The sequence below is a fragment of the Babylonia areolata genome, chromosome 6 (assembly GCF_041734735.1).
Source record: "Babylonia areolata isolate BAREFJ2019XMU chromosome 6, ASM4173473v1, whole genome shotgun sequence".
In the NCBI taxonomy this organism is placed as follows: domain Eukaryota; kingdom Metazoa; phylum Mollusca; class Gastropoda; order Neogastropoda; family Buccinidae; genus Babylonia; species Babylonia areolata.
Window position 1 is genome coordinate 42,543,961 of NC_134881.1, and position 19,223 is coordinate 42,563,183.

The window sequence follows — 19,223 nt, forward strand, 5'->3', positions numbered from 1 at the left end:
GACGAAAAATTCTCGGCTTTATTATCACGCGACGAAAAATTCGCGTGGATTTCTACCCAACGTGGTGTTACACTTAATGGAATTGATTTTTTTTTGTGTTGGGACTTATACTGCCCAGCATTTACAGTATGACATTTGTTGGTCAGTTGTAGCAATCGATCTTGAAGATGCCTACAATAAGGTCCAGTTTGCGCACCTCATGGAGCTGCTACTAAGGTATGGAGTAAGCTTGACACTGACAAGATGGATAGCAGCAGCGCTTCAGGAAAGAACCGTCGTCCTACGCCTCGGAGATTGGATGTCTGCACCTTCTAAACTATCCATGGGACTGCCACAAGGGTCTCCGCTTTCTCCTGTCCTCTACAATGTCTACACGAAGGGCCTTGCAGACTTAAACAACAATGGAATAGCTCGGGTGCTTACTCTTGCGGATGATGGCCTGGTCTTCAAAACTTCGAAAGATGCTCAGAAAAGAACTAAAGCCGTCCAGAAACAACTAAACAATATTGCTCAATGGTGCAAAGACACAGGATCTTCCATCAATCCAGCGAAAGCCCAAACGTTGCTGTGCACCCTCAACAACAGAACCGCGAGCAAATCACCACCTTCTGTGTCACTCGATGGGATTCAGATCGAGAAAACTGAATGCCTACGCTACCTAGGAATACACTTCGACAGGATGCTGACCTTCAGAAAACATACGGAAAATACTGTTCTCAAATGCAAAAAGGGCCTTTCAGTCTTAAAAGCAATGGCAACCAAAGGAATTGAACAACGCCACCTCTTCCTGCTATACCAATCACTTGTCCTCAGTGTGATCGACTACGGACTTGGGCTAACAACACCGTCTCAAAGCAACCTCCTAAAATTAGAAAGAGTCCAAAATGAAGCTATGAGGCTGATCCTTGGAACAACAAAAGACACGCCCACAGAAACCATGCGATACCTGCTTGACCTTCCTTCAGTGCAGGCCAGAAACAAGTTAGAACAGGTCAAGACCTACTTCAAAGCATTAGAAAACCCTCAAAACCCACTGCATGACGCAGTCAAAGAACCAAAAGGCAGCCGCCTAGGACGAGGAAGATCATGGATGGGGCAAGCAGAAGACACAATCCAGCTAGTATGCCGACTACAAGACCTGAAAGAAACAAAAGAATGGGAGAAAAACCCCGAAAACCTCAACCATCTATTCAACACAGCCATTTCACCCACTCTCGGAAGACATTGTCGGGAATGGCCAGAGGGCAAAACTGATGCGGAAGTGAAACTACTCATAGAAGAAAACAGTAAAGAAGAGGACATCATCATATACACAGATGGCTCAGTCACCAAAGACCAATCCGGTTGGGGATTCACTGCGAAACAAAATGGAAAAACAGTTAGGGAAGAGAATGCTGCCTACAAAGTCACAACCTCCAGCCTAACGATGGAAGTTGAAGCTGTGACACATGCCCTCCAGTGGCTATCGTCCATCCATATGCCCGGAAACCAACATGCCATGATTCTAACAGACTCAATGAACCTCATACAGAAAACTGAAAACGGAATGGGAAGCCCAGAGTGGCATAAGGCAATGCGCAACTTTCAGATAAAAACTCACATGGTCATACTGCCCGGGACATGCAGGTGTTAAGGGAAATGAGCGAGCTGACAGACTTGCTGGTAACGCAACACCAACGAGCGGCCTACATCTAGGAAAATCGGAAATCCTCAGAAAAGTCAAAGAATATCAAAAAGAACAGGTACAAGGCCATCACACCATCGATCGCCTCAAAGAAATAAAAGCAGAGAGAGGGAGTGGCCGTAAGTCTAACATGAAAGGTAGAGCACGATGCCTTGCTAATCAAACAAATATCGGCATCATTTCCAAACCAACATTGCGCAAATTTCTTCAAAACGGAACAGAGTCTCTGTGGGCTTTCCCAAATACAATAGACTGAGCAACACACTATACGCCACGTTCTTGGCATCAGAGATCTTTTCCCATCCCTCTTGCGGCCAGTCAGTGGCAGCCTCTGTGCGTGTGTGTATGTGTGTGTTTGTGTGCATGTGTGGGTCTGTATTTTTGAGTGCGTTTGTGCATGCGCGAGAGTGTAAGTGTACACAAGTGTCAGTAGAGGTTTGTGCACGTGCGTGTGTGTGTGTGTGTGTGTGTGTGTGTGTGTGTGTGTGTGTGTGTGTGTGTGTGTCTGTGTGTGTGTCTGTGTGTGTGTGTGTGAGGGGGAGGTGGGGGTGCGGGGGGAGGTGGGGTAGAGGATGAGGTATGTGAGTGTATGCATGCCTACACTGTGGGAGCAACAGGATATTGGAACGTATATATATATATATATATATATATATATATATATATATATATATATATATATATATCTTTGTGTGTGTGTGTGTGTGTGCGCCGTGGAAGCTGTGATACGTAGACTAGAAATGAGTGTGTGGAGGAGGGGGGTAGAGGAGGTGCAGGGTAATGTGTGTGGTGTGTGTGTGTGTTGGAAATCATGTACGTTTATATGTATTTGACTGTGCTTTCATATCTGTGCAACTGCATGTTCGGTGCATATCTGTTATGCATGTGTGGTGTGGGTGTGTATGTGAATGTGTGTCTTCATGTTTTACATCTATTTGCTTATATATCATTTTTTCACCTCCTTTTTTTTTTCTTTTTTTTTTTTTCTCAAGGCCTGACTAAGCGCGTTGGGTTACGCTGCTGGTCAGGCATCTGCTTGGCAGATGTGGTGTAGCGTATATGGATTTGTCCGAACGCAGTGACGCCTCCTTGAGCTACTGAAACTGAAACTGAAACTGGTCAGTTGCGGTATACCAGGATGCGTTTTGCCAAACCCAGCCTTTCAAATTTTAGTAATTAAAACAGGTCTGATGTTACTGAGGGTGTACGCCTTCAAATACCTATTTTGCCTCCTGTGATAGCGGTATCGGCGGTTGGTTATGGATACAATACCGCTCTTACCGATTTCCTGGATCCGTCAATACAATAATAAGGAGGGGAAAAAAGAATTTTAGAATTACATGCACACTTGCTACGAGTGCTTTCATTTCCTTCGTGTGTGTACATAAACATGCAAAGGACTAGACAGATAATTCATACGTAGCATTAAATATCCCGGAATCCAGGTAAGTGTTCCGTGGGTTATGGAAACACGAACTTATACCCAGCATGTACACGCCCGAAGGCGGAGTACGGCTGTCTAAAATGCGGGGGGTACAAACAGTCATACAGGTAAAAACTCACTTGAAGATGCCAGTGAACGAAGAAGAAGTATCTGGTTGGTATGTTTCTTTGTATGTCAGCAGAACAACCGCAAATAGTTGTGGACGGATTTTCTGAAGCTTTGTGAAAGTTTTGCTCTGGACCAAGGACCGGTCCACTTGATTTTGATGGCGATCTGGATCGCTGTCTGATTCCAGGATGTTTTGATATTGTTTTGTTTTGTTTGTTGTTGTTGTCGTTTGTGTGTGGGGTTTTTTTTTCGTTGTTGTTGTTGTTTTACATTATTTTTTTCTGTGGATTCTTTACCGTTACATCTGAAATTTACAAAAATGAATATAAGACATATCGTTCCTCTTAACAGAATACAAATTAGATGGGACTTTATTTCACATCCCATGGGTATGCTTTCAGATGTTGCTGAATCTAACCAAGTTATGATGTTGCCCAACACAAGAAGATCTGTTCCGGGGTGAAATGAACGAATTGAATTAATGTCTGGTGTTGGCAGATGTAGGCACCGCAGTGATTGCAGATTCATGCAGGATTACACAACACAACACAACACAACACAACTCACTACACAACGTCTCACGATTCATCGCATGCCCACAAAAGATGTCCTAAGGACTGAAATTCGTGGTGGAAAATGCCTTAGTAATTGTTATCTGTAACGCAAAATACAGCACATTGATAGACACATATTTTACGGTGTTGTTTCTTTTGATACACAATGGGACTGATAGTTAATAAAATAGGCAAATTCGTAGTTTTGATGTGAAACTCAATTACGATTTATATGATCTATGTAAGTGTTTTAGACTTAACTCAGGCAAAAGAAAGTGGAACACTCTTGATGCGAAGAAGATGATATATGATTATGACATTTTTTTAAACAGGCAGTCTTTCATATTCAACCCCACGAACAATCCATATCAAGTCACTCGAAACAGCTCCTCGCGCTGGGACTATACGGCCTAGGGGCGCGTCCCCCGGGTGGCGGATGGGGGAGCCCTCCCTTTGGGGGTTGCACCAAATGATATGGAATAAGGTGCCGTGGTCCCACATAGTCTAGGAGAAGGACAACTCTGATTTCAAAACCGGACAGATGGAGTCCGATAGCCTCAGCAGGCAGTCCTTCCAAGAGAAGGAAAACTCCCAAGAGAAAACCCGGCCAACTGTAAACCGTTACCAGAACAGGAGATTACCGAAGACGGCGCCACAGTGGCCTCTCTAAGCGTGATCTAGTCAAAACCGGGTATGCACGCACTCTACGACACATGGCTACGCAGACAACGACTCGAAACAGCTTTGAAAACCAGTGGCACTCTCATCGACTGCAAGATGAAAGAACAACAATAGTTTCTTCCAACAATACCCTGAATTTAAATTAACCATAATTATTATATAAGCAGTAAGACGGCCGCAATAGCCGAATGGTTAACTCTCTCCATACGAACGGCGAAAGAGCCGACGTTAACAGCGTTTCACCCCAATTACCATCATCAAAATATTACAAGCGGAAGGCTCTTATACTGAAGACGTGAATGTTGACAAAGAATACCACAATTCTGACGACGGAAGCTGAAGGCTGGGTCGGTCATTCAGACACCCACTGGACATCCGAGGGGTGTGTGTAGAGGAGAAGAGAGGACTGGCCGTACTGAGTGAGTTAAAGCGTTGGACTTTCAATGTGAGGGTACCGGGTTCGAATCTCGGTAGCGGCGCGTGGTGGGTAAAGGGTGCAGAATTTTCCGATCTCCCAGGTCAACATATGTGCAGACCTGCTTGTGCCTGAGCCCCCTTCGTGTGAGTACGCAAGCGGAAGATTAAATACGCACGTTAAAGATCCTGTAATCCATGTCAGCGTTCGGTGGGTTATGGAAACAAGAACATACCCAGCATGCACACCCCCGAAAAACGGAGTATGGCTGCCTACATGGCGGGGTAAACGCGGTCATACACGTAATAGCCCACATGTGTACTAGTTAGTACAGTCCTTATGGAGATCCATAAAAGGGCGTCGGCTCAGGAGAGCCACCGACGGCCATCTAGCTCCACCGTGCTGTGTGCATGCCACACGCAGTTGGCCCCCGGGGTGTGTCTACCCATGCATGCGAAGTCTGGATCCGGCAGAATCTGCGGAAGAAACCTATCGGTTCAACGGAGAGGAAGGCGGTTACAGCAACGCACTGTGGAGTGCAGAGAGCAAGATGAGACACCGAAAGGATATCTTGGTCATCCACTGCATCCGTGCTCATCCTCCAGTCGTCTCGACTTAGTCTTGCCACTGGAAATTGGTGGACCCGGACGAGAGAGTGAGGTCGACGTTGCGCAACTCCTCTTCACTTTAAACAAACTCATCGCGCAAGTCATCAGTCATCCAGATAGATTCATGAGCATCCTTCCCCCCACCCCACCACCACCCTCCCCCCATCCCCCATCTGGATGACAACGATGGTCATCATCGATCTCGATGGACACACCACCACCACTAGTTAGTATACGAGTGAACGTGGGAGTTACAGCCCACGAACGAGGAAGAAGATAAACACAGTAAACTTTGTGAAACCACCCATTGCTGCGGTAGTTTCACCTCTACCTCCCACACCCCTCTCACCTCCACACTCTTCTGCGGGTCCCTTCTCCCCCCCCCCTTCCCCTCCTCACCCCCCCCCCCCCACCCCACCCCCACCACCCCCGCCCCCCCCCCTCATCCCCCTCCGGCTCTCCTATCCCATCCCACTCCGGCCCTGTCGGGAAACATTTGCAGGGGTGGAAAACAACAACAAACGCCATCGTTCAACGATTTTTAACCCACTTGCCTTTCACACATGAAGCCCACTGAGCACTCTCTCTCGGTAAAAAGAAATAGAATAATTTTTTTTATTTTAAATACGATAATATAAAAATCATCTCTTGATAGCATGTGTGTGTGTGTGTGTGTATGTGTGTGTGCGTCTCTGTTCCAGCTTCTCCGCCACCACCTCCCCCCCTCCCCTGTTTCCCTGAGCAACTCAAGTCCTTGTAACGGACGAACCTCTAATCTCTCCCCCCCCCCCCCCCCCCCCCCCTCTCTCTCTCTCTCTCTCTCTTTCGTTTTCATTCCTTGTCAACCAGCTTTCGCTTCTCTTCTCTTCCTACAAGCCCCTCCCACTCCCACTGGTGGGAGGAGCAACGCTCGCTAACGGCAGTTTGTCCCGTTAAGGTCAATACAGGACACCCGCCAATGACAATCATTTTTCCCCTTCAAGAAGGTTCCAGCGGGCGTTTGGGTGTGGGGTAGGGTAGACGGGGTGGAGGGGGTGGGGGGTGGGGGTAGGATGGGGAGGGGGTGTTAGGGACAAGAAGGGAGAGGCGGAGGCTTTTGGGGTTTGGGGGGGGGGGGGAGTGGGGAAGAGGGGGGGGGGGCTCAGTTCTGTTGTCCCGACGGAGGTAAATTGACGTTAGTCAGTTTCTGTGGTCAGTTGTGTTCTTGGGGGGACTTGCCGTTTTGTGGGTTGTGGACAACCATTGACTAATTTGCGTGGATAAATCAAGTGGTCTAAGGTGAGTTTGTTTGTTGTTGTTGTTTTTGTTGTTGTTGTTTTTTACCCTATGATTTTTTGCTGTGTGATGTCTGGTTTATTCATTTATTTATTTATTTATTTATCATTTACTTTTCTTCCAGCTTATTTGTGTCATTTTTTTTTTAATTTTCGTTGTTGTTTTTACCCCGAAAACTTCCCGGTTTGTTTCAGTTATATTGTGAGCGTCTTGTTTGTCTTGATCTTTTCAATTTCTAAAAATTATTTTGTACAGAATGCCTGACTTCTTAAACTGTTATTTCCTATTGTCCCTTGACGGCGATTCTTGGTGGGTGTGTGCGACTGCATGTGAGTATGTGCGTAAGCGCGTGCAAGACAGAGAGAGAGAGAGAGAGATGGCGGGGGGGGGGGGGGGGGGGGAGGGGCAAATTGAGGAGAAGAATATTAAATCACGTTGAACGTCAGTTCTTTCCCCCCACCCCCCATCCCAAACCCCCTTTTTTTTCTAATACTACATCGAAAATATTTTCCTGTTGAAAAAACACAGTATGTCGTCAGCCTTTTAAGCTTTACGAAATGTTTTGATAACTTGCGAAATAAATCATACATCGTGGTAAAACAAAATACTGCTAAATAGTTATTTTTGTACCATATTGGCAATGGACATTATCAATTCACACACACACACACACACACACACACACACACACACACTCAAGCCATCAGAAATACCGTGTTTGGTAGCGGGCAATGCTGTAGGCTATTCGTTATATAGACTGCAAGACCCCCCCTCCCCCGCCCCCTCCCGTGGTAAAAATACTGTTAAATAGTGATTTCCGCAACATATTGGCAATGGACATTATCAATGTTCACACACACACACACACACACACACACACACACACACACACACACACACACACATAATTAAGCCATCAAGACGTGATCAGAAATACCGTGTTTGCGTGTTAAGTGTGTTTGGAGGCCGGGAGAATGAGGAGGAGGGGTGTGGCAACGGGGGAGTACTGTGTTTGTTACGTAGGCTGCAAGACGACCCCACCCCCTCCCACCCATAATAAAACAAAAACGAAAAACTAAAAAGATAGAGAAATAATAATAATAACAATCCACCCAAAAATTTTTTTTAATAAATAAAATAAAAAAACGAATAACAAAAGAGAAATAATGATAATAATGTTGATATAATAATAATAATAATAATAATGATAATAATAATGTTTTAAGTATAGATTTTTTTAATGCAATTTCTCAAGTGCATGCATGCGATTAAAGTTTACAGTTATTGTTCCAAACAGGAATTGGTGGCATTCTTCGGAAAAAAAAAAAAAAATCAACTCTTTGCCACACTACCACCACCAACAACAACACCAACACAATGGACATGAGGGGCAGTCATTACGTCAGCTGCGCCAGTTACGTCGATTTCTCCAGCGTCCGGATGACGTCACCCACGTGTGAAGACCTGGGCATCCCCACAGACATAGGGGAGGAAGCTGGAGGAGTCTACCCCTTCTTCACTCGTCGAATCATTCACAACCCAAGTCTGCATCTTGATGGTCTCAGGTATGATATTATTTGTATTTGTATTTGTATTTCTTTTTATCACAACAAATTTCTCTGTGTGAAATTCGGGCTGCTCTTCCCAGGAAGAGCGCGTCGCTACACTACAGCCATTTTTTGTATTTTTTTTCCTGCGTGCAGTTTTATTTGTTTTTCCTATAGAAGTGGATTTTTCCGGTCTACAGAATTTTGCCAGGAACAACCCTTTTGATGACGTGGGTTCTTTTACGTGCGCTAAGTGCATGCTGCACACGGGACCTCGGTTTATCGTCTCATCCGAATGACTAGCGTCCAGACCACCACTTAAGGTCTAGTGGAGGGGGAGAAAATATCAGCGGCTGAGCCCGTGATTCGAACCAGCGCGCTTAGATTTTCTCGTTTCCTAGACGGACGCGTTACCTCATATTATACTATGATATGTAGCTTTTTTTTTTGCTTTTTTTTTTTTTTTTTTTGCATGATCATTGATGATTATAATAATGACGGAGTATATTCCGCATGTTTCTGTCAAGGTCTTAAACTGTGTAGGTTTAATTGTGTACGATTGAGTTTATGTATTGTATTAGCAAAGTATTCAGCAGGTATTTGACTGAGGTTTCGTGTGTTCTTAGTATTGATTCCATTATGCGCGCGCGGGAATGTGTGTGTGTGTGTGTGTGTGTGTGTGTGTGTGTGTGTGTGTGAAGCAGTGTGGACAAATGAGCAATTATATAATACTAATAGAAATAATTATGGGATTGTTATATGACGTGTCCCTCTGAAATGAAGTAATGCTGACCAAAAACAAAATATACAAACACATACACACACACACACATACGCGCGCGCGCAATTTCACATATAGCCTAACACGGTTGTGGGCTTTAATAACGCAGATAATAACCACAAACAAAAACAAGACATACCACCACATCAGATAACAAAGAAACACACACACACACACACACACACACACACACACACACACACACACACACACAGAGAGAGAGAGAGAAACGCGCGCGTGCGTGCTTACTAAGGCGAATTGTGGGGGGGGTTAAAGCGAATACCAATATTTTTTACACAATTAAACAGTTTTAGACAAAGAATTCTACAGCAAGGTTGTTATAAAAATATTTAAAAAAATAATAAAAACCAGCGTCCGCTGTAAAATTTGTTTATAGCTGATACATATTTTTTTGTGTATTATAATCAGTAATGGGAGACTCATCCCTCAGTTGAACAGCTTGTTGAATCAATTTAATTATATTTGTTGTCTTGATTATTTGAATTTCATCAACGTCTCCTTTTTTTATTGTCGTTTATTTACTTATCTTGATTAGTAATCAGACACGATACATGACACTTGGCCACATAGTCTGTCATTTGTACATTACTCTGTTCGTTCGTTCGTTGTTTTTTCTTTCTTTTTCTTTCTTTCTTTCTTTCTTTTTTTTCCATTACAGTTGTTCTTTTTTTTCTAGGGGTGAGGGCTGTGGTGTTTTGTTGTTGTTTTAGTCATTTATTTGTTTGTTTATTCCTTCAGTCCATCTAGGGGTGAGGGCTGTGGCGTTTTTTGTTGTTGTTTTAGTTATTTATTTGTTCATTTATTCCTTCAGTCCATCTAGGGGTGAGGGCTGTGGTGTTTTGTTGTTGTTTTAGTCATTTATTTGTTCATTTATTCCTTCAGTCCATCTAGGGGTGAGGGCTGTGGCGTTTTTTGTTGTTGTTTTAGTCATTTATTTGTTCATTTATTCCTTCAGTCCATCTAGGGGTGAGGGCTGTGGTGTTTTGTTGTTGTTTTAGTCATTTATTTGTTTGTTTATTCCTTCAGTCCTTCTAGGGGGGAGGGCTGTGGTGTTTTGTTGTTGTTTTAGTCATTTATTTGTTCGTTTATTCCTTCAGTCCATCTAGGGGTGAGGGCTGTGGTGTTTTGTTGTTGTTTTAGTCATTTATTTGTTCATTTATTCCTTCAGTCCTTCTAGGGGTGAGGGCTGTGGTGTTTTGTTGTTGTTTTAGTCATTTATTTGTTCATTTATTCCTTCAGTCCTTCTAGGGGTGAGGGTGTGGTGTTTTGTTGTTGTTTTAGTTATTTATTTGTTCATTTATTCCTTCAGTCCATCTAGGGGTGAGGGTGTGGTGTTTTGTTGTTGTTTTAGTTATTTATTTGTTCATTTATTCCTTCAGTCCATCTAGGGGTGAGGGCTGTGGTGTTTTGTTGTTGTTTTAGTCATTTATTTGTTCATTTATTCCTTCAGTCCATCTAGGGGTGAGGGCTGTGGTGTTTTGTTGTTGTTTTAGTCATTTATTTGTTCATTTATTCCTTCAGTCCTTCTAGGGGTGAGGGCTGTGGTGTTTTGTTGTTGTTTTAGTCATTTATTTGTTCATTTATTCCTTCAGTCCTTCTAGGGGTGAGGGTGTGGTGTTTTGTTGTTGTTTTAGTTATTTATTTGTTCATTTATTCCTTCAGTCCATCTAGGGGTGAGGGTGTGGTGTTTTGTTGTTGTTTTAGTTATTTATTTGTTCATTTATTCCTTCAGTCCATCTAGGGGTGAGGGCTGTGGCGTTTTGTTGTTGTTTTAGTCATTTATTTGTTTGTTTATTCCTTCAGTCCATCTAGGGGTGAGGGCTGTGGTGTTTTGTTGTTGTTTTAGTCATTTATTTGTTCATTTATTCCTTCAGTCCATCTAGGGGTGAGGGCTGTGGTGTTTTGTTGTTGTTTTAGTCATTTATTTGTTCATTTATTCCTTCAGTCCTTCTAGGGGGGAGGGCTGTGGTGTTTTGTTGTTGTTTTAGTCATTTATTTGTTTGTTTATTCCTTCAGTCCATCTAGGGGTGAGGGCTGTGGTGTTTTGTTGTTGTTTTAGTCATTTATTTGTTTGTTTATTCCTTCAGTCCATCTAGGGGTGAGGGCTGTGGTGTTTTGTTGTTGTTTTAGTCATTTATTTGTTTGTTTATTCCTTCAGTCCATCTAGGGGTGAGGGCTGTGGTGTTTTGTTGTTGTTTTAGTCATTTATTTGTTTGTTTATTCCTTCAGTCCATCTAGGGGGGGAGGGCTGTGGTGTTTTGTTGTTGTTTTAGTCATTTATTTGTTCATTTATTCCTTCAGTCCTTCTAGGGGTGAGGGCTGTGGTGTTTTGTTGTTGTTTTAGTCATTTATTTGTTCATTTATTCCTTCAGTCCATCTAGGGGTGAGGGCTGTGGTGTTTTGTTGTTGTTTTAGTCATTTATTTGTTCATTTATTCCTTCAGTCCTTCTAGGGGGGAGGGCTGTGGTGTTTTGTTGTTGTTTTAGTCATTTATTTGTTTGTTTATTCCTTCAGTCCATCTAGGGGTGAGGGCTGTGGTGTTTTGTTGTTGTTTTAGTCATTTATTTGTTTGTTTATTCCTTCAGTCCATCTAGGGGTGAGGGCTGTGGTGTTTTGTTGTTGTTTTAGTCATTTATTTGTTTGTTTATTCCTTCAGTCCATCTAGGGGTGAGGGCTGTGGTGTTTTGTTGTTGTTTTAGTCATTTATTTGTTTGTTTATTCCTTCAGTCCATCTAGGGGGGGAGGGCTGTGGTGTTTTGTTGTTGTTTTAGTCATTTATTTGTTCATTTATTCCTTCAGTCCTTCTAGGGGTGAGGGCTGTGGTGTTTTGTTGTTGTTTTAGTCATTTATTTGTTCATTTATTCCTTCAGTCCATCTAGGGGTGAGGGCTGTGGTGTTTTGTTGTTGTTTTAGTTATTTATTTGTTCATTTATTCCTTCAGTCCATCTAGGGGTGAGGGCTGTGGTGTTTTGTTGTTGTTTTAGTCATTTATTTGTTCATTTATTCCTTCAGTCCATCTAGGGGTGAGGGCTGTGGTGTTTTGTTGTTGTTTTAGTCATTTATTTGTTTGTTTATTCCTTCAGTCCATCTAGGGGTGAGGGCTGTGGTGTTTTGTTGTTGTTTTAGTCATTTATTTGTTCATTTATTCCTTCAGTCCTTCTAGGGGGGAGGGCTGTGGTGTTTTGTTGTTGTTTTAGTTATTTATTTGTTCCTTTATTCCTTCAGTCCATCTAGGGGTGAGGGCTGTGGTGTTTTGTTGTTGTTTTAGTCATTTATTTGTTCATTTATTCCTTCAGTCCATCTAGGGGTGAGGGCTGTGGTGTTTTGTTGGTGTTTTAGTCATTTATTTGTTTGTTTATTCCTTCAGTCCATCTAGGGGTGAGGGCTGTGGTGTTTTGTTGTTGTTTTAGTCATTTATTTGTTCATTTATTCCTTCAGTCCATCTAGGGGTGAGGGCTGTGGTGTTTTGTTGGTGTTTTAGTCATTTATTTGTTTGTTTATTCCTTCAGTCCATCTAGGGGTGAGGGTGTGGTGTTTTGTTGTTGTTTTAGTCATTTATTTGTTCATTTATTCCTTCAGTCCATCTAGGGGTGAGGGCTGTGGTGTTGTTGTTTTAGTCATTTATTTGTTCATTTATTCCTTCAGTCCATCTAGGGGTGAGGGCTGTGGTGTTTTGTTGTTGTTTTAGTCATTTATTTGTTCATTTATTCCTTCAGTCCATCTAGGGGTGAGGGCTGTGGTGTTTTGTTGTTGTTTTAGTCATTTATTTGTTCATTTATTCCTTCAGTCCATCTAGGGGTGAGGGCTGTGGTGTTTTGTTGTTGTTTTAGTCATTTATTTGTTCATTTATTCCTTCAGTCTTTCTTTCAGATTCATGCACTCACCCGTGTGTTCCTCTTGTTACTTAAAAAAAGAAGGAAAAGAAAAGACTTGCTTGCAAATTTCTGTTAGACTTATTAAAATCTAGACTTGAAAATTAAGCGTGACCGCTTACTCATTCATTCATTCATTCATTCATTCATTCATTCATCCATTCATTCATTCATTTTTGTTATCTCCGTGCGTTTTATGACATCCACTCAGAGGAATTTCACGTTCCACTTGTTTATTATATTGTACATGATATAAATCTCTTATGTAAATGCATTCATTCATTTATATTCATTCATTGATATATTAATTATAAATATAGGCTATTTCTGCATGGGATAATTTATTATTGGTTTTTCTTTTTCATGATATTTAATCACTTATGGTACTGAAGATTTGCTTCATCATTAAATTTTTATTGTTCTCTTCACAGTAAATCCATGAATTCACTAGTTATTCATGTCTTTTTCATTTAGGTCTATTTACTTATTTGAATCAATTCTTTAATTCTCTTCGTTTGACGAAAAGTAAACGAAAGCATTATTTTTATATCATAATGATCATTGTCTTTGAATAAACTTCATCCTGATTAAATGTAACTGATTTGAGCATGGCCACTCCTCTTAAAGGAAGCATCGTTCCTGTCTTCTACCAAATTGATGAAAAACAAGCACTTTAACTCAGAAAAGGCACCTGTTACATGAATTTGAATTATGCTTTAGCGATTTTTTTTTTGTTTGTTTGTGAACTGGACTTTGATTATTCTCATTTCTTTTTGAATTCCATATACTTTTATTCTGAGGCAAATAGACCCCTTGTAAAAGCTGATTTTGCTTCCATAATTATCTTGTAGTTGTGTATGATGCAGGTATACCACTGATGCTTCGTACAACAATCACTTGTTTTAGTCGTGGAGCCAAACTTAGTGCGGGTATACCTCCACCGTATTTTTATTTCAATTTGTTTTGCTTTTATTTTGTGTTTGGAAATCCTTAGTGCTGATCATTCCACCAACCAACCAACTAACAAATAAACCGACCTGGAATGAAAGATGATCTCCATGGCGGCGGATAAAGAATAAACTGCGGACTGACTCCATTAACTGCATTGCCTGCTTCATCCATTCAGTCCTACAAAACTCTGCTGCCCGACTCGTCCTCAAAAAAAGAGATCTGAGCACATCACTCCTATTTTGCAAAATCTCCATTGGCTCCCTGTCTCACACAAAATAAAGTATAAGATCAGTACTCAAGGTGATAAATGTATTTACAAATCTGCCGCTTCCTATCTTTGTGGCTGCCTTCACCTCTACACTCTATCTCGCTCTCTACGTTCGGTTTCGGATCCACTCTGTTTACGCATACCCAGAATCAAACACTCCACTGTTGGACGCCGTTCTTTCTCTGTCTCTGGACCTTGTATTTGGAATGAACTTCCTCTTTCGCTTTGTCAGGTCTCCGCACTCAGCTCTTTCAAGTCTGGCCTTAAAATCCACCTCTTCCCAAAATAGCCTCCCTTCCCTGCCTCTTCCTTGTCTTCAGTTTCTTCTTCAGTTTTAGAGTTATGCATGCGTGTAAATGACTGGTGTGAAAGTGCTTAAATTTGTCTCTGCACAAGATTCAGCACTATATAAATACTATCATCATTATTGTTATCATTACATTATTATCATTATTGTTTAATAAATAATTGATCCCTCTGAAACGGTGAAGGTGACGGATTGGTCAAGACACTCATCTGCCAGCACAGAGCCCATGAGGTCCGGGTTCGAATCCCGCTCTCGCCCTTTCTCCCAAGTTTGACTGGAAAAACGAACCGAGCGTCTAGTCATTGGGATGAGACGATAAACCGAGGTCCCGTGTGCAGCACGCACTTGGCGCACTGAAAAAGAACCCATGGCAACGAGAGTGTTGTCCTCTGGCAAAAATTCTGTAGAAGAAATCCACTCTGATAGGTACAGAATTGTGTATATATGCACTCAAGGCCTGACTAAGCGCGTTGGGTTATGCTGCTGGTGAGGCAACCGCTTGGCAGATGTGTTGTGGCGTATATGGATTTGTCCGAACGCAGTGACGCCTCCTTAAGAAACTGAAACTGAAACCTGGGACTGGTAGTCTTTTTTTTTCTTCTTTTTTTTTCTCCTCACCCATCACAACCACCGTGTCAGTGTCATTACCCCCACGCCACTCACTCTCAGTGCAGTCCCCTCCACACAGCCACAACCGAATTCGTCTGCACCAGTCTCAGCCCGGCCAGCAATCCATAGAAAACTATTCTGCCATTCTCTTAGTTATATCTTGTTGTTGTTGTTTTTTTCTATCGTCTTTTTTTTCTGTCGTCGATGGCCTTTATCCAACTGTTAGATTGTCGTTTTATTTCTGCAGCCAATGACCTTTACCCCAATGTTAAATTGTCTTATTTCTGCAGCCAATGGCTTTTATCCCACTGTTTAATTGTCTTATTTCTGCAGCCGATGACCTTTACCCCAATGTTAAATTGTCTTATTTCTGCAGTCGATGGCCTGTATCCCACTGTCAAATTGTCGTCTTATTTCTGCAGTCGATGGCCTTTATCCCACTGTCAAATTGTCGTCTTATTTCTGCAGTATATGGCTTTTATCCCACTATCAAATTATCGTCTTATTTCTGCAGTATATGGGCTTTTATCCCACTATCAAATTATCGTCTTATTTCTGCAGTATATGGCTGTTATCCCACTATCAAATTATCGTCTTATTTCTGCAGTATATGGCTTTTATCCCACTATCAAATTATCGTCTTATTTCTGCAGTCGATGGCCTTTATCCCACTATCAAATTATCGTCTTATTTCTGCAGTATATGGCTTTTATCCCACTATCAAATTATCGTCTTATTTCTGCAGGATATTATGGCTTTTATCCCACTATCAAATTATCGTCTTATTTCTGCAGTATATGGCTTTTATCCCACTATCAAATTATCGTCTTATTTCTGCAGCATATGGCTTTTATCCCACTATCAAATTATCGTCTTATTTCTGCAGTATATGGCTTTTATCCCACTATCAAATTATCGTCTTATTTCTGCAGGATATTATGGCTTTTATCCCACTATCAAATTATCGTCTCATTTCTGCAGCATATGGCTTTTATCCCACTATCAAATTATCGTCTTATTTCTGCAGGATATTATGGCTTTTATCCCACTATCAAATCATTGTCTTATTTCTGCAGCATATGGCTGTTATCCCACTGTTCTAGTAAAGCGGCTTCTTAGTTCTGCAACCAATGGCCTTTATTTCATTGTTAAATTGTCTTTTTTTCTGCAGCTGATGGTCTATATCCGATGACCTTTATTCCACTGTTAAATTATCGTCTTATTTCTGCAGCCGATGCTTTTTATCCCACCGTTTAAATTGTCGTCGACAGATACGAAGCGGAAACTCACCATCACAAAATCACGGACCCTTACTCTCCGCTCTGTATGATTCCGCTGCCCGGAGCGCTGGCGCTTCACTCCTCTGCAGAGCCCAGCTTCATCCGCAAGAGGAACGAGCGCGAGCGAGAAAGAGTGCGCTGTGTGAACGAAGGCTACGAGCGACTGAAAGAACATCTCCCCAACACGAGCAAGGACAAGCGCATCAGCAAGGTAAGAATGACACAGTATCAGTATCAGTAGCTCAAGGAGGCGTCACTGCGTTCGGTCAAATCCATATACGCTACACCACATCTGCCAAGCAGATGCCTGACCAGCAGCGTAACCCAACGAGAATGACACATGTATGTATACTCTGCTGTTATTTTTGTTATTTTATGACACATGTCCTGCTGTTATCTTTTGTTCTTTTTTGACACATATCCTGCTGTTGTTGCTTTTGTTGTTGTTGTTGTTGTTATTTTACGACACGTATCCTGCTGTTGTATTTGTTATTTTATTACATATATCCTGCTGTTGTTGCTTTTGTTGTTGTTGTTGTTGTTATTTTACGATACGTATCCTGCTGTTGTATTTGTTATTTTATTACATATATCCTGCTGTTGTTGCTTTTGTTGTTGTTGTTATTTTACGACACGTATCCTGCTGTTGTATTTGTTATTTTATTACATATATCCTGCTGTTGTTGGTTTTGTTGTTGTTATTGTTGTTGTTTCATGACACATATCCTGCTGTTATTTTTATTTTATGACATATATCCTGCTGTTGTTTTTGTTATTTCATGACACATATCCTGCTGTTTTTTGGTTGTTGTTTTATTTTGGTTATTTCATTATATATCCAGCTGTTATTTTTGTTTTTGTATGAGACATATCCTGCTGTTATTTTGGTGTTATCGTCTTTTTTTTATACATATAATTTGGTTTGATTGGATTTCATTTTATGTGTTGTTAAAATGGTGTGGTGGAGATGGTTTGTGACTGTTGTATATATACATACAATTATAGCATGATACTTTGTTCTGAGGTGCTATGTTTTTTTAAACCGCCTGTACACACGTGTTAAACCAGGAGGCAAATTTGCACTAGCTCTTAGCGCTGCAGCCTTGGGGGCTAACTAGTTGGCCTTAGGGAACTAACCCAACACCGAACGTCCTAAAAACCCTCTTGGCCGAGAGAGTTTGGATGTGTAACCTGGGCAAGACACTCTCCACTTTAATCAAATTCTAGCCGAAATAGTCGGGACAACAGTTGCCATCCTCTGCTGTTCTGATGGTCATAAGTCGAACATGACTGACTATCATACAAATACGTGTTACCAGGTGGAGACTCTTCGGGGGGCTATTGACTACATCCGAGAGCTGCAGAGGATACTGGATGAAGCTCCACCCCTGCCCACAGACTCCCCAACCACAACCACCACCACCACCACCACCACTCCTCCTGCAGGAGATCACAACGACGGGTCCAAACTTCGCCTCAAACCTTCGGCATCCAACAAGACGGCTGCAGCAGCAGAGTACCCTCGCATGCAGCACAGTGAGGACGGCAGAGGGAAGAAGAGGAGGGGCTCTCTGTCGTCGGAACAGTCCGCGCTTTCAGATGGGACTGTCACGGATGGAACCTTGTCGGAATCCGAGGACGAACCCTTGTCGAAGAGGTCTCGACTTCTGTGAAGACCAAAGTAGTGACAGCCTCTAACGCACTCCCCATTGTCCCCCCCCCCCCTCTCCACTCCCCCCCCCCCCCCCACACACACACCCCAGCTCACTGTTCCGAAACGAATACATTCATAAACAAAGGTTTCTGGCAAGGTTCCTTTGGTAATTAATAACAGATTTTTTTTTTTTTTTTTTTTTTTCAAATATCAACTGAGCCAAAACACAGGGTACCGAGAGCAAAAATAATTCAGGAACGAAACATGACTGCAAGGCTTTCATAATGTAATCAGGCAATGACTGATGTTCAAACAATGCTATGTTGTGATCACATAATAAAAAAATATATATATATATATATATATGATATCAATAATAATAATTTGATTTATAAAGCGCCTTTCCATGTAAAACATGCTCAATTGCGCTGAACAATGTAAATATCGACGTTCATAATATGCATTTAAACACTTAAATGAAAAAAAAATGTTAAAAAATATATCCATGTACATGTTCGTCTGTAAAGTCAAAATCAGAAGTAGGGGTATCAAAAAAGGTTAACAACTTTCTTGTTCTAATATAATTAGCTACTTCGATCAAACATACATCATGTCTAGTACCTCCTCTTTTTCTTTTTTTCCCCCTTTTTTTTCCTTCTGAACGTTTGTTTTAACGATACTGTGGACCAAATAGAAAGCGAAGACCTGTATGTGATTTAGAATATGTGGTGACATTTTCTTAGTCTATTTTTTTTTCTTCTTCCTTTTTTTTTGTTTTTTTTGTTTGTTTGTTTGGTTGGTTGGCTGGTGTGTGTGTGTGTGTGTGTGTGTGTGTGTGTGTGTGTGTGTTGTAGGCCATCTTGGATTGTGTTTTTTGACAAAACTTATTTTGCCGAAAATAAGCGTTCAACTGAAACTGTACATAAAAAAACCCACACTTATGATGATCGTTTTTGATATGTACAGAGGCAAATTGGTTTGTCTGATTGGCTTATCTTCCTTCTATGCTTATGTTCTTTTTCGTAGTCTATGTCAGTGGCTGACCAACTGGACTGGAATGGCCAGAACAGCCCAGAACAGAGTGCGATGGCGAGGGGTCGTCGATGGCCTATGCTCCACCAGGAGCGATGGGCAAAATGAATGAATGAAATGATGTCAGTGGCT

The 19,223-nt window shown here is 41.7% G+C and overlaps 1 protein-coding gene across 1 annotated transcript; it reads left to right on the forward strand.

Moving 5' to 3' along the window:
- Positions 1–8,146: 8,146 nt before the first annotated feature.
- Positions 8,147–18,078, forward strand: LOC143283187 (uncharacterized). The gene is made up of 3 exons (XM_076589364.1): positions 8,147–8,348; positions 16,405–16,616; positions 17,725–18,078. Exons 1-3 carry the CDS (start codon positions 8,147–8,149, stop codon positions 18,076–18,078), a joined length of 768 nt encoding a protein of 255 aa, XP_076445479.1.
- The last annotated feature ends 1,145 nt before the right edge of the window (positions 18,079–19,223 follow it).